At 26.2% G+C, this 16,496-nt stretch overlaps 1 protein-coding gene across 1 annotated transcript in view; it reads left to right on the plus strand.

Annotated features, from left to right (window-relative positions):
- Positions 1-4,769: 4,769 nt before the first annotated feature.
- Positions 4,770-16,496, plus strand: part of LOC110606087 — a 23,345-nt gene continuing 11,618 nt past the window's right edge. Inside the window, exons 1-3 of the mRNA XM_043951734.1 lie at positions 4,770-4,850; positions 8,115-8,221; positions 8,498-8,776. Coding sequence (XP_043807669.1) covers positions 4,770-4,850; positions 8,115-8,221; positions 8,498-8,776 — 467 coding nt within the window. The remainder of the gene's footprint in view (positions 4,851-8,114; positions 8,222-8,497; positions 8,777-16,496) is intronic.

A 16,496-nucleotide genomic window follows, 5' to 3' on the forward strand; every position in this document is an offset into this window, starting at 1 on the left:
ATTTTCCTGTAGAGCTTGAAATTTTTTATCCACAAATTAAGTACCTATAATTACTTTTAAGAGGTGCATAAATTTACCAAATAGCTTTTATAGTTTTTGCGGACCCCTCCCTCTTTTTTCAATTAGTCTATTTCTACCATCGCTATATTTCGCTATATTTATCAGAATGTATAAAATTTTATAGGTTTTATCGAAATATGATAGTGTTAATACAAATTATCTCCATGGGATATTTTGTTGAATGCTTAAAATATAATATCAAGATTTTTTTTTATTTTGTATTAAATTTCACATAACCTTTAATTGTTTTCTTGTGACCGATAATCTTTTACTAATAAAAACTTTGTATGTGCCATATAATTATTTATTTATTTTTATTTTTTTTAACACTTGCACGTGCTGGCCGACAATAATTTATTATTTATTTGTTAAAATTTTATATTTTAATAAGCTATTATAGATCTTCAATAAGAAAAATTAAAAGGAAGGGAACAATATAAAACATGTCTGTAGTCCAATATATTCTGTCTAGACTAAAATACATTAGTAATGCTCTCTCTAGTAGTTTATAAATTTAGTATGTTTCTTTTAATTCTCATTTTTTTAATTCTGAACACATTTTTGCTAATTATATTCTCTAGCAATATATATTATCTTTAGAATAATTTAACTTAGATGCTAGGATTTTTTTTTAAAAAAAAAAATTTCTCATAGTCTATTCTTCTCGGTATTTAGAATCAGAATTATATTTTTTAGCATGATTTTTTTTATTTTTAAATAGTTTTTTAATTGCTAATGCTTGTGTTTATGGTTTTAGAATTCTTGTAACATGCAATTGTTAGCCGATTTATTGATACGTGGTGATTTCACTTTTGATTTTATTACAATTAAAAAATTTTTAACTTTTAATTTTATTACAACTATGCCCTGTATTTTTTTTTATTAATTAAAATTGACCTCTTAAATTTGCTCCAATTATACCTACCGTTATTTATATTTTAAAATTTAATGAAATTGTAACATCATTTAGGCGTCAACAAATTCTATGATATAATTGATAATGATTTAAAAGTTTACAGTAGAGTTGCAATAAAACTAAAAGTATATGGTTTTTTTATAATTATTTATTTTATTACAATTTTTTTAGGAGATAGAGAAATAAAATTAAATTTATAATTTCAGATAAATTACATATTTTATATTATAGTAATATATAAATTGATTATAATAATTTTATTTTATTTTATTTTATTTTTAAAATAATTTTTTTATTTTTCTAAATTAATATTCAAAATATCTCTTAATATTTTATAGAATTCAATGTCATTAAGATGAATATAATTAGAAAATTAATAAAAATAATTGTTTTTTAATATACGTACAAAAATTAAAGAAGATAAAAATTATAAGAGGGAGATGTATTATTTTTTAATAATAAAATATTATTTTATATAATAAATATTATTTTTTATAATTTAAAAATTATTTATTATTTTATGTTTTTTTTATTTTTATGTTAATTAAAATATTAAATTATTAAAATAATATTTTATTAAAAAAATAATATTTTATTATGTTAAAACTTATTTAATTTTTAATAAAAATATACAAATTAATTAGCTATAAAATTTGAATCACACACTATTAATTGTTCTCATATATTTTAATTGTTTATAATTAAGTTGGTAAAATATTCTTTAAAAAATATTGTATATTTTGCTGATAAATTAATTTATAGAGATAAAAATAAAAAAAATAAATTTAATAAATTAATGTTTTAAAATTATATGAATATATATTAAATAAAAAATTATATAGAGATATGTAATCAAAAGGGATATAAAATATAAAAAAATTTTAAAAGTAAAATTCTGAAATTTTTTTTATATATATGTTGATTTAAAATATTTTTTATTGTAATATTAGAAAAATAACACATATTATCATATATTTTAATTGAAAATATTTTAAATAGGATTTATATTGTTAAAATTTAGATTATTAAGTTTATATAATTTTTTATTGCACTATTAGAAAAATTCACATATTATAAATTGTTACTATACATTTTAATGGTTTATAATTAGGTTGATATCGTAAATTTTTTTTTTTAAAATTATTGTATATTGTGGTTAGATAAAATTATTTATAGGGACGAAGTAAGTAAAAAATATTAATAAATAAGTACTTTAAATTTAGGTTTATAAGTTTATATAATTTTTTTATTACAATATTAGAAAAATATCACATAATATCACATATTTTTAATTGTTGTTGTATAATATAATAGTCATAATTAGGTTGATATTATAAAAATATTTTTAAAAAAATATTATATATTTTATTTGATAAATTAATTTATAGAAATTGAAGTGGATAAAAATATTTAATAAATAAGTACTTTAAATTTATATAAATAAAAAAATTAGATAGAGATATTTAATGTTATAAAAAATATTTTAAAAATAAAATGTTAAATTTTCTTTACATATGTTGATTGAAAATATTAAGTTTAAATTAAATTGCCAAAATTTAGATTTTTAGGTTGATATAATTTTTTGTTACAATATTAAAAAAATATCACATATTATTAATTGTTCTCATATATTTTAATTGTTTATAATTAAGTTGGTACTGTAAAAATATTTTTTAAAATAATATTATATATTTTGCTTGATAAATTAATTTATAGAGATAAAAATGGAAATAAAATTGAATAAATTAGTGTTTTAAATTTATATGAATGTATATTAAATAAAAATTATATAGAGATATTTAAGGTGATAAAAATATAAAAATTTTAAAAATAAAATTCTTAAATTTTTTTTTATGTACGCTAATTGAAAATATTTTACATGAGGTTGAAATTGCTAAAATTTAAATTTTTAAGTTTATATAATTTTTTATTTTAATATTAAAAAAATATCACATATTATTTATTGTTATAGTATATTTTATTAGTTTATAATTAAGTTAGTGATACGAACCAGCAAACCCAATCACATGAGAATCAAGAAAGCAATGATCCATTGGTGCTGCCTAGTGGACCAGTGACAAGGAGCAAAGCTAAGAAGCTTGAAGCAGCTATGAACTTACACATTCAAGAACAAGTAACACAAGAATTGACTGAGCTTGCCTTTGGCAAATGTCTCGTGAAGCTTGAAGACACACCTAAGCTACTCACCTTGCTTAAGGTGTGTAATGGAGATAGTGCTGTCTAATTTATTCAGCATTGAGCTTTGTTACAATGGGCTTGCTATATTTTTATGATTTAACACTTGTTTTATTTTAGTTTTGTTTGGACTTGTATTCTGGCCATATTTAATCTTTTCAGTTTTAGAGTGTTGGGCCATGTTTTGGGCTTATGTTTTAATACTTATGCGTTATTTTAGTGTGTGATTGGGCTTGGGCCTTAGGTGTTTAAGTCAGACCCAAGAAGAGTGTTTTAGGGTTTTATTTGTTTTTCTCCTTACTATATAAGGATAAGAAATAATTGTAAGAGACAGCTTTTAATCAAACTTTTCAGAATTTCTTTCATGCCTTTGGCGTGTATTGCTTTGAGTGAGAGTGAGGATTTGCTTTTATCAATTGCACCAGGAATCTTGGCTAACTTATCAACTATTCGTTGTGGCGTTTGTCGGATTCTCATCTAAATCCTTCGATCATTGGTGTTTCAGCTTCTCTAAGTTTGGGTGCCATAGGAGGTGGGTTTATCAGATCTTTGGATTCCGTGTCTACTTGTGCGTGTGGGTTTGAGGCTTGTGCCATAGGGTTCCGCGTCAGTTGGTATCAGAGCCAAAGTGAGGTAAATTCTTATTTATCTCAAGATCTAGAGTTATTTTTTTTTAGTTTTCTTTTCTTCGTTATTGATTTCGGTGAAAGCTTTTGTATTCATGGCTGCACCTTCTTGATAAATTGTCACATAATCTCTTTTGGAAGAAAATTCGAAATCCAAAAAAAAAAAAAACGAAAAAAAAAAAATCACCTTTGCCTTATTTACCTTGATCTAGCCGAAATTGTGATATGCTTCCTTTTCATCCATATTTCCTTACCTATCTCAATTGATTGCTGTAGTTTATGGAAATCAATTTTGAATTTTGAATTGGGTTGAATCCAGATTAGGAGACAAAAGAAATTTGCCTAATTCTTAAGGTGCACATTTAAGGCAACTGCATCTAAATCGATTTGGTGTCAAATCCATCCTTTAATGCCCATTTTCGTCCATGATGCTGCACTTAGTGAGATTTTTTTTAGTCTATTTGTGGGGTTTTGATACTTGCCTTTTTGGGTAAATTTAAATAGATCCGTATTTAATTTGTGTTGAAGCGAATTAAATTCAAACTTTTGTCCAGATTTGTTTTTATTTGAATTCAAAGTTTCGTTTTTGGTTTAAGCTTGCTTTATTTCCTTCACATTGCTGGAGTATTGTTTGCTTGTGTCTATACTCTAGGTGATATTTTCAAGTAGCACAAAATCTAGTTTGTGTGTTACTTTCCAAATTGTCAGTGTCTTCTTTCTAGTTTTTGCGCGCTTCCTTCTTTCTTTAGGTTTTCTTCTTTGTTTCATTAAACGCACCTTGTGGCTGGTTGGTTGACCTTAGTTTCTGAAGTGCAATTGAAGAATCAACAAAAGAGTGGTAAGTGTGCAGACACTTGAGTGCTTTCCTTTCTAACACAATATTTGCTAGTTCTCTTTGTTCTTTGTTGATTTAAGGTAAGATGAGTAAAGACAAGAATGTGGTGGATAGTACTGGTGAAAGTGAATCGGACATGGGTAACGATTATGAGATCTTTAAGAAATCAGTCAGTGGTGAGCTACAAAGGCTCAGTAGGGCTCTTGAGAGGATGACCGTAAGTATGGAGAGTTTGAAAGTCTCACAGGCTTCCACTTCTACAAGAATGGCCCATCGAATTCTTAACCCCGATAGACCACAAGTCCGAGAACCTCAAGTTCGAGGTGAAGCTGATGATACAGAAGATATTGTCGGACAAGGAAGGGAGAGAGGAGAAGTTCATGGAGGTAATAGAACTGGCGTAGGGTGGAATAGAGGTGGAGATGCTAGACTTGGCAGAAATGATGATGACACTAAAACATACCAAACCCACACAATTGATGGTGACTTGAGCTCCATAAAGATGAAAGTTCCTGAATTTAAAGGGAATAACAATGCTGAAGAATACATTGAATGGGAGAGAAAAACTGAGCAAATATTTGAGTGTCATAACTATACCGAGGAGAAGAAGTCTCATATCGCTGCCGTTGAGTTCACGGGTTATGCCTCTTTCTGGTGGGATCAATTGAAATCCACTAGGAGGAATAAGGGCTTAAGGGCAGTTCCACCATGGGACTACTTGAAAGAGTTGATGCGCCAAAGATTTATTCCTTCGCACTATTATAGGGATTTGTACAACAGGTTGGCAAGTCTGGTGCAAGGAGGAAAGAGTGTGGAAGAATACCACAAGGAGATGGAGATGATGATGACTAGGGCTCATATTGAGGAGGATGAGCAAATGTTGATGTCCAGATTTCTAGGTGGTCTTAACCACTACATTGCTGAAGAACTTGACATGTACCAATACAATACCATGGAGGATATGGTAGATAAAGCAATAAAAATAGAAAGGCGACACAAGGGCAAAAATAATCTTAAACTCACATACAAGTCCTCAAATAGTGGTGGTGGATTTCCAGGCTATAGAAGTGGAGAAAAGAAAGATTACAAAAGCCCAATCCAAGGGGGCAAAGATTCGGTCCCCACTAACAAAGGACCTTCTCAAGGGAATAACAAGGAACAGTCAGGTACTTCTAACTCTTCTAACCCTAATAGAGAGATAAAATGTTTTAAATGTTTGGGAAAAGGACATATTGCATCTCAATGTCCTAATAAAAGAGTTATGATAGCAACTGCTGATGGGGGTGTAGTGTCTGATTCTGATCATAGTGATGATGAGATATATGCTAATATGATTGAATTGATTGATGCTCATAATGACTGTGATGATTCGGATGTGTTTGTTGATAATGTGTTGCTTGCTGAACGTGGTGAGATGCTTGTTGCTAGGCGTGCTTTGAATATCCAGGTTAAGGAAGAAAGCCTAGAACAACGAGAAAACATATTTCACACTAGGTGTTTGGTTAATGGAAAAGTGTGTACTCTCATTATTGATGGGGGTAGTTGCACAAATGTGGCTAGTGTGTATATAGTGGAGAAATTGGGTTTGGCTTCTATTAAACACCCTAAGCCATACAGATTGCAATGGTTGAATGATTGTGGTCAGGTTAGGGTTACACGCCAAGTGCTTATACCATTTTCTATTGGTAGGTACAAGGATGAGATATTGTGTGATGTGGTACCTATGCAGGCAAGCCATATGTTGTTGGGTAGGCCGTGGCAATATGATAGAAAAGTGCAACATGATGGGTTCAATAACAAGTACTCCTTTACTTATGAAAGACAGAAGGTTATACTTGCTCCTTTATCACCTCAAGAGGTATATGCTGATCAAATAAAGATGCTGGAGAGGGAGAGGGAGGCTTCGGCCTTGGCTACAAAGGGGAGTGAGAGCTTGAGTTCTGCGGTAAAAATGAGAGAAAAGTGTGAGTCTGAGGGTAAAGAGGCTGGAAAAGAATCAAGACCAATAAATGGCCCATTGGTGAGAGAAAAGATGCAAGAGGGGAAGGCAAAACAGACATTTTATGTGAGAGCGAGAGAGGCTAAGAATGCTATATCTTTAGGGCAGCCCATGTTGCTTATAAGATATAAGGAGATTTTATTTGCTGACACTGATATTAACCTTTGTTCTTTGCCTCCTAGTTTTGAGTTTATGATGCAGGAATTCACTGATGTCTTTCCGGATGAGCTACCTAGTGGATTGCCACCGTTGAGGGGGATTGAGCATCAAATCGATTTCATACCTGGTTCTAGCATTCCAAATAGACCAGCTTACCGAAGCAATCCAATGGAAACAAAGGAAATGCAAAGGCAAATTGACGAGCTTATAGAGAAGGGATTGGTGAGAGAAAGTTTAAGTCCATGTGTTGTTCCTGTGCTGCTTGTTCCAAAGAAGGATGGCACTTGGCGAATGTGTGTTGATTGTAGAGCAGTTAACAAGATCACAGTGAAGTATAGGCATCCTATACCTCGGCTAGATGACATGTTGGATGAGCTTCACGGTGCCAGGTACTTTACAAAAATTGATCTTATGAGTGGATATCATCAGATTAGGATGAAACCTAGTGATGAATGGAAAACTGCATTTAAGACAAAGTATGGTTTGTATGAATGGTTAGTTATACCTTTTGGTTTGTCAAATGCACCTAGTACGTTTATGAGGCTAATGAATCATGTGTTGCGTGCATACTTAGGAAAATTTGTAGTTGTTTACTTTGATGACATCTTGATCTATAGCAGGTCTCTCGACGAACATATTGAGCATGTTAGGTTGGTTCTGCAGGTTTTGAGGCAAGAGAGCTTGTATGCTAAACTTAAGAAGTGCACATTTTGTATAGATAGACTTGTTTTCCTTGGTTTTGTTGTGAGTGCACAGGGAATTGAGGTAGATGAAGAAAAGGTGAAAGCTATAAAGGAGTGGCCTATTCCTAAATCTATTTCAGATGTGAGGAGCTTTCATGGCCTTGCAAGCTTTTACAGGAGGTTTGTGCGCGATTTCTCTACGATTGCAGCACCACTCACAGGAATTATTAAGAAGGAAGTTGGGTTCAAATGAGGAGAGGAGCAACAGAAAGCTTTTGACTGCTTAAAAGGGAAGTTAATATCCGCTCCCATATTATCTTTACCTAACTTTGATAAAACTTTTGAAATTGAGTGTGATGCTTCTGGTGTAGGTATTGGGGCTGTGTTGATGCAAGAGAAGAAACCAATAGCCTATTTCAGCGAGAAGTTGAACGGAGCACATCTCAATTATTCAACCTATGAAAAGGAGTTGTATGCCTTGGTGAGAGCACTGGACGTGTGGCAACACTATCTCCTGCCCAAGGAGTTTGTGATACATACGGATCATGAGTCCTTAAAACACTTGAAGGGACAAGGCAAGTTGAATAAGAGGCATGGTAAGTGGGTTAAGTTTATTGAACAATTTTCATATGTGATTAAGTATAAGCATGGGAAAGACAATGTGATTGCAGATGCTTTGTCTAGGAGGTATGCTTTAATTAATGCTGTGAGTTCTAAATTGCTTGGTTTTGCGCATGTTAAAGACTTGTACATTAATGATGTTGATTTCGGCAATGTGTTTGTGGCTTGTGAGCATGGAGCTTTTAACTCTTTTTATAGGCATGATGGTTACTTGTTTAAGGGTAAGAAATTGTGTGTACCTAGATGCTCTATGCGTGATTTGCTTGTGCTTGAATCTCATTGCGGTGGTTTGATGGGGCATTTTGGAGTACATAAGACTTATGACACCTTATTTGAGCATTTTTATTGGCCTTCTATGCGCAAAGAAGTTGAGAAAGTGTGTGCTTCTTGTATTGCATGTAGACAGGCAAAGTCTAAGTCTATGCCTCATGATCTTTACATGCCTTTACCTGTTCCTAGTTCACCTTGGATGGATATTTCTATGGACTTTGTGCTTGGCTTACTTAGGACTAGGCGTGGTAGAGATAGCATATTTGTTGTTGTGGACAGGTTTAGCAAGATGGCTCACTTCATTCCTTGCCATAAAACTGATGACGCCATCAATGTCGCTGACTTGTTCTTCCGGGAAGTGGTTCGACTTCATGGAGTGCCAAGGACAATTGTGTCAGATAGAGATACAAAGTACCTTTCACATTTTTGGAAAGTATTGTGGGGTAAGTTGGGTACTAAACTCTTATATTCTACTACTTGTCATCCACAGACAGATGGCCAAACAGAGGTGGTGAATAGAACTCTTGGTACCTTACTCAGAGCTATAGTGGGTAAGAATTTGAACACTTGGGAAGATTGCTTGCCTTTCATTGAGTTTGCATATAACCGTAGCATACATTCTTCTACGGGGTTTTCTCCATTTGAGCTTGTTTATGGTTTTAACCCACTAACTGTACTTGATCTTGTTCCTTTACCTTTACATGAGCTTGCTAGTTTAGATGGTGCTAAAAAGGCAGAATTGGTGAAGTCCTTACATGAGAAGGCTAGGTCTAACATAGAAAAGAGGAACAAGGTGTATGCTGACAGGGCAAATAGGAGACGGAAGAAAGTGGTGTTTGTTCCTGGTGATTGGGTTTGGGTGCACTTCCGAAAGGAACGATTTCCAAATCAGAGGAAAAATAAGCTGGATGCTCGTGGTGATGGTCCATTTCAAGTCTTAGAGCGAATCAATGACAATGCTTATAAAATAGACTTGCCAGGTGAGTATGGGGTTAGTGCTACCTTTAATGTGTCTGACTTGTCTCCTTTTGACCATGTTCCAAATTTGAGGACAAATCTTTTCGAGGAAGGAGGGAATGATACGAACCAGCAAACCCAATCACATGAGAATCAAGAAAGCAAGGATCCATTGGTGCTCCCTAGTGGACCAGTGACAAGGAGCAAAGCTAAGAAGCTTGAAGCAGCTATGAACTTACACATTCAAGAACAAGTAACACAAGAATTGACTGAGCTTGCCTTTGGCAAATGTCTCGTGAAGTTTGAAGACACACCTAAGCTACTCACCTTGCTTAAGGTGTGTAATGGAGATAGTGTTGTCTAATTTATTCAGCATTGAGCTTTGTTACAATGGGCTTGCTATATTTTTATGATTTAACACTTGTTTTATTTTAGCTTTGTTTGGGCTTGTATTCTGGCCATATTTTATCTTTTCAGTTTTAGAGTGTTGGGCCATGTTTTGGGCTTATGTTTTAATACTTATGCGTTATTTTAGTGTGTGATTGGGTTTGGGCCTTAGGTGTTTAAGTCAGACCCAAGAAGAGTGTTTTAGGGTTTTATTTGTTTTTCTCCTTACTATATAAGGATAAGAAACAATTGTAAGAGGCAGCTTTTAATCAAACTTTTCAGAATTTCTTTCATGCCTTTGGCGTGTATTGCTTTGAGTGAGAGTAAGGATTTGCTTTCATCAATTGCACCAGGAATCTTGGCTAACTTATCAACTATTCGTTGTGGCGTTTGTCGGATTCTCATCTAAATCCTTCGATCATTGGTGTTTCAGCTTCTCTAAGTTTGGGGTGCCATAGGAGGTGGGTTTATCAGATCTTTGGATTCCGTATCTACTTGTGCGTGTGGGTTTGAGGCTTGTGCCATAGGGTTCCACGTCAGTTAGTATTGTAAAAATATATCGATAAATTATTAAATGAGATTTTGTATCTATGATTTTATGTAAATTTTGTAGTTTTTATATAGGGATATAAAGAATAGTAAAAATAAATTGACATATAGATATTTAACATGTGATAAATTAATATAATAAATTAGTTCTTTAAATTTATATGGATATATATTACTAATATAATAAATTAGTTGTTTAAATTTATATGAATATATATTAAAGAAACTGATATATAGATATTTAACATGATAAAAAATATAAAAATTTTAAAAATAAAATGGTGAAATTTCTTTATATATGCTAATCGAAAATATTTTAAATCGGGTTAAAATTGCTAAAATTAAATTTTTAAATTTATATAATTTTTTATTATAATATTAGAAAAATATCACATACTATTAATTGTTATGGTATATTTTAATAGGTTTATAATTAGGTTGGTATTATAAAAATATTTCTTTAGTGTTATTTAATTAAGTGAGATTTTATATTTATTGATTTTAGGTAAATTTTATAATATAAGAATGTAAAGAATAGCAAAAATAAGTTGATATGTAGAAAAAGGAGTTGATTATGAAGCAATGACCATGCAGAGATACTGAACGTGATGAATTAAAATAATAAATTAGCTCTTTAAATTTATATAAATATATATTAAATAAAATTTGAAAAATAAAATGCTAAAATTTTAAGTTGGGTTTGAAATTATTAAAATTTAAGTTTTTAAGTTTATATAATTTTTTATTATAATATTAGAAAGTTATCACATATTATTAATTGTTATCTATAATTTAATTGTTTATAATTAGGTTGGTATTATAAAATTATTTTTTAAAAAAATATTATATATTTTACTTGATAAATTAATTTATAGAAATTGAAGTGGATAAAAATATCTAATAAATAAGTGTTTTAAATTTACATGAATAAAAAAATATATAGAGATATTTAATATTATCAAAAATATAAAAAATTTAAAAGTAAATGTTGAAATTTCTTTATGATTGAAAAAATTTTTAATTTGGATAAATTTCCTATTTAGATTAACATATTTATTTATTTGTAATACAAAGATTCAGCTACATATTCATTTTGTTGATATTAGTGTTTTATACAGGTGAAATGTCCGCAAATTATTCATTGGGGTGATGATCAGTTAGAGTTTATGGAGTTGGTGATTGTAAAATGTAGTTGCCTTGTTAAAAAAATATTGAAATATTTGCTGATAAATTACAATTATAAGAGAATAGAAAATAAAGTGTTAATAAATCAATTCATGCGGGCTTAAAGTTGTATTAAGTATAGTTTTAATTAGAAGAATATATAGACGAATTAAGAATAAAGATAGGTTGAATTGAATCTAATATGTATATTAGGATTTAAAGGTTTATTTATGTTAGATTAATTATATGTTGATGGCAATAGTTAGAAGAGATATTAACTATTAATTGAATGTTACCTGATCGATTGTATCTTATTAGTTGTTTCACTAAATTAGGGTTGGCTGTTGGGGTAAAAATATTTTATTATGAATATTTGATTTACTTAAGATTATATTTAGTATTGTTTGTATGTAAAATTTATGGTGAGGATGAAGTGACAAAGAATGTTAATAATAAGTTCTTTAAATTTATTGATGAATCATACGTTAAAAAAAATTATAAAAATATTAATGTGAAAAGAAAATATATACACTCATGCTAAAAATAATTGTTAAATTTGAGTAAAATTGCTAAAAATTGTTAGATTGTTGCAGACAGGTTAAGGATAACTAGTAGAATTTTTTATTGCAATATTAGCAAAACTTCGCAGATAATATATTACATTGTGTCTTATGTATATTATTAATTGTTAAGAATTAGGCCGAATTGATACGAAAATAATTGGTTTTAAAAAATGTATAATATTTATGGCAATGATAGAATTAATTTGAATAGGATAGGAAAATGAAAAAAAATTAATAAATCTTAGTGCTTTTAAAAGTACTTATATAAAGCTATATTAAATATAAGTAAATTATATAGTGAGAATATTTAACTTGATAAGAGAAAAAATATAAAAATTTTAAGAAATAAAAATTAATGAAATTTCTTTATATATATTTGATGAAAAATATTTTTAAGTCGCGGTTGATATTGTTAAAATTTAGATTTGTAAGTTCTAATAATTTTTTTATTATAATATTTAAAAAATATCACGTATTGATTAACTCGTTTACTTGTACATTTAATCGTTTATAATTAGATTTGTAATTGTAAAAAAAATTTTTTAAATTAATAAAATAATTGTGTATAGTGATGAAGTGGATAAAAAAGATTAATAAATAAGTGCTTTAAATTTATATGAATGCGCGTTAAAAAAAAGTATATAAAGATATTTAATATAATAAAAAATATAAAAATTTTAAAAATAAAATGCGGAAATTTCTTTATATACTTAATGAAAATGTTTTAAATTGCTAAATTTAGATGAAATTGTTAAAATTTTAGATTTTTAGATTAATATAGTTTTTTTATTGCAATATTATAAAAGTATTACATATTAATTAAATATACTTGTATATTTTATTGATTTATATGTAGTGGGATTAATTAAGGTATTATAAAATTATTTTTTAAAAATATTATAATATTTTATCCTCATAAAATAATTTTAAAGAATAAAATTAAAAAAATTTAATAAATTAGTGCTTTAAATTTTATATGAATGTATATTTAAATAAAATTATATGGAGATATTAAACGTGATAAAAAAAGTAAAAATTTTAAAAATAAAATGCTGATATTTTTTATATATACGGATTGAAATATTTTAAATCGGTTCGAAATTGTTAAAATTAAAATTTTAAATTTATACTAATTTTTTAGGAAAAATTTATTTTTAAGTCCCTCAGGTTATACAGTAATTAACACTTCTATCCCTCTATTTTGCGACCCAACACATAAGTCCTTCAACTTTTCTCTTCAATCCAAATTCGCAGTCCTTCCGTCCAAAAATAGCCCGTTTGGGATACGTGAATTGACAAAATTAACGTGATAAATTAATATAATAAAATTAAGTTTCTTTAAATTTTATATAGTAAAGATATTAGATAATAAAATATCATAGAGATATTAATGGTGAAAAAAATATACAAATTTTAAAAATAAAAGGTAAAATTTTTATAATATATACTAATTGAAATATTTTAAGTCGGATTGAAATTACTAATTTAGGTAAATAAATTTATATATTTTTCTATAAAAATTAGAAAAATATCATATTTTTAATTGTTATCATAATTTAATTGTTTATAATTAGGTTTGGATTATTAAAAAAATTATTTATAGAGACATTGAAATGTTTAGAAAATATAAAAATATTTAAAAATGTTGAAATTTCATTAATATATGTAGAATTGAAAATATTTTAAGTTTGGAAGAAATTATAAAATTTAGATTTTTAAGTTAATATAATTTTTTTATTGTAATATTAGAAAATACACTTATTATTAATTTTTCTCGTATATTTTAATAATTTATAATTAAGTTGATATTTTAGAAATATTTTTTAAAAAATATTTAATAATATTTAATAACCTCATAAATTAATTTATCAAGGAATAAAAAAAAAAATTAATAAATCAGTGGTTAAAGTAGCTATTAAATAAAAATTATAGAGAGATAATTAAGATAATAAAAAATATAAAATTTAAAGTAAAATTCTGAAATTTTTTTATTAGAGACCAATTAAAAATATTTATGTCGAGATTGAAATTGCCTAAAATTATAGATTTTTAGTTTATATATATTTTTTATTGTAATATTAAAAATTTACACAATATTATAATTGTGTATTGTAGTTATATTAATTATTTATAATTTGGTTGATATTATATAAAATAATTTTAAAAGAATATTACATATGTTTTCTGATAAAATATTTATAGGGATAAAAATGAAATAAAATAAATTAACGTTTTAAATTTATTTGAATGTATTTATAAAAATTATATAGAGATATTTAAGGTAAGATAAAATATGAAAATTTTAAAAATAAAATGCTGAAATTTTTTATTATGCCGATGAAATTTTTTAAATCGGGTAAAATTATTAAAATTAGTTTTTAAGTTTATATGATTTTTTATTGTAATATTAGAAAAATAACATATATTATTAATTGTTATTATATATTTTAATGGTTTAATAATTTGTGGTTGATATCTATAAAAAATATTTTTAAAAGAATATATAAATTTTGCATGAATATTTATAGGGATAAATGAAAAAATAAAATTAGCGTTTTAAATTTATATGAATGTATTTAATAAAAATTATATAAAGATATTAACGTAATAAAAAATATAAAATTTTAAAAAATAAAATACTGAAATTTCTTTATAATACGCTGATTAAAAAATGTTTAAGTCGGGTTAAAATTATTAAAAATTAAGTTTTTAAGTTTATAATAATTTTTTATTTTAACTATTAAAAAATATCACATATATTAATTGTTATCGTATTTTTAATGATTTATAATTAAGATTGATATAAAAATATTTTTAAAAAAAAATTTTTTAGTGATAAATTATAAATGGGATTTTATATTTACCTTATTTTCTATGTAAATTCGTTGATATTTTATATGGATGCAAAGAATAATAAAAAAAAGTTAAATATATACGAAAATAGTTAACTACTGAGTAATATAATAAATTAGTTTTTTAATTTTAATAGAATAAATATTACTAATAAATAAATTAATCTTTAAATTTATTGAATATATATATTAAAGATTTATATATAAATATTTACAGAATAAAAAATATAAAAATTTAAAAATAAAATGCTGAAATTATTTGTTTTTATAATTTACAAATATTTTAAGTTGGGCTAAAATTGCTAAAAATTAATTTTTAAATATCTATATTTATATCATATTATAATTAGTTGGAATTTTAGAAATATTTTTTAAAAAAATATATATATTTACACCCTGATAAATTAATTTATAGGGATAAGAAAATAGAAAAAAAATTCGTAAATTCAGTTAATTTAAATTTAATATGAACGTATATTAGATACAATTATAATAGAGATATTAAGGTAATAAAAAATATAAAAATTTTAAAAATAATTTTGAAATTTTTTTATTATGGCTAATCTGAAAATATGTTTAAATTCGAAATTGAAATTGGCTTAAAATTAGGGTTTTAAGTTTTATATGAATTTTTTTATTTTTACATTTAGAAAAATAACGCATATTATTAATTGTTATTGTAATATTGTAATTGTTTATAATTTGGGTTGATAAATATAAAAATATTTTTTAAAGAATATATAATTTTTTTGGCCCGAAAAAATAATATTATAGGGATAACAGATGAAAAAAAAAATTAATAAATTAGCATTTTTTAAATTATAATAAATGAGTAATTAAATAAATTAATATGAGAAATAATTTAACGTGATAAAAAAATATGAAAATTTTAAAAAATAACAATATTGAAATTTTCTTAATATAACTACTGAATTGAAAATGTATTTAAGTCCAGATTAAAATTGTTAAAGTTTTTAAAAGTTTTATAATTTTTTATTTTAAAAATATTAAAAAATACTGACATATTACTTTAATTGTTCTAGCGTATATTTAATGGTTTATAATTAAGTTGTAATTATAGAATTTTTTAAAAAAATAATTTTTAGTGATAAATTATTTACAATGAGATTTTAATATTATTTAGAATATTAACCGGTAAATTCTTTATAGTTTTATATAGGAATGCAGAAAGAACAATAAAAATATAATTGAAGTATATAGGGCAAAAAACAGTTAATATGAAGTAATGTGATGATAGAGAATATTTACATGTGATAAATTATATAATAAATTAGTTTTAAATATATGAATATATATTTACTAATTTAATAATTAATTCTTTAAATTAAACGAGTAGAATATTAAAGAAAATTAACGTGAATAAAAAATGGTAAAAGTTTTAAAAATAAAAAATGCGAAATTTATTTTATAGCTAGTCGAAAATATGTTTAAGTCGACTTAAAAATTGGTTAAAATTAAATTTTTAAATTTGTTATAATTTTTTTATTGTTATAGTATATTTTAATGGTTTTATAATTAGATTAGTATTGTGTAACCAATATTTTACGAAGAAATATGAATTTCTTACGTGATAATTTAATTAAATGAGAATTTTTATATTTGACTTGGATTTTAAGGTAAATTTAATAAATTTTATAT

This window comes from Manihot esculenta, chromosome 16, assembly GCF_001659605.2.
Source record: "Manihot esculenta cultivar AM560-2 chromosome 16, M.esculenta_v8, whole genome shotgun sequence".
NCBI classification, from domain to species: Eukaryota; Viridiplantae; Streptophyta; class Magnoliopsida; order Malpighiales; family Euphorbiaceae; genus Manihot; species Manihot esculenta.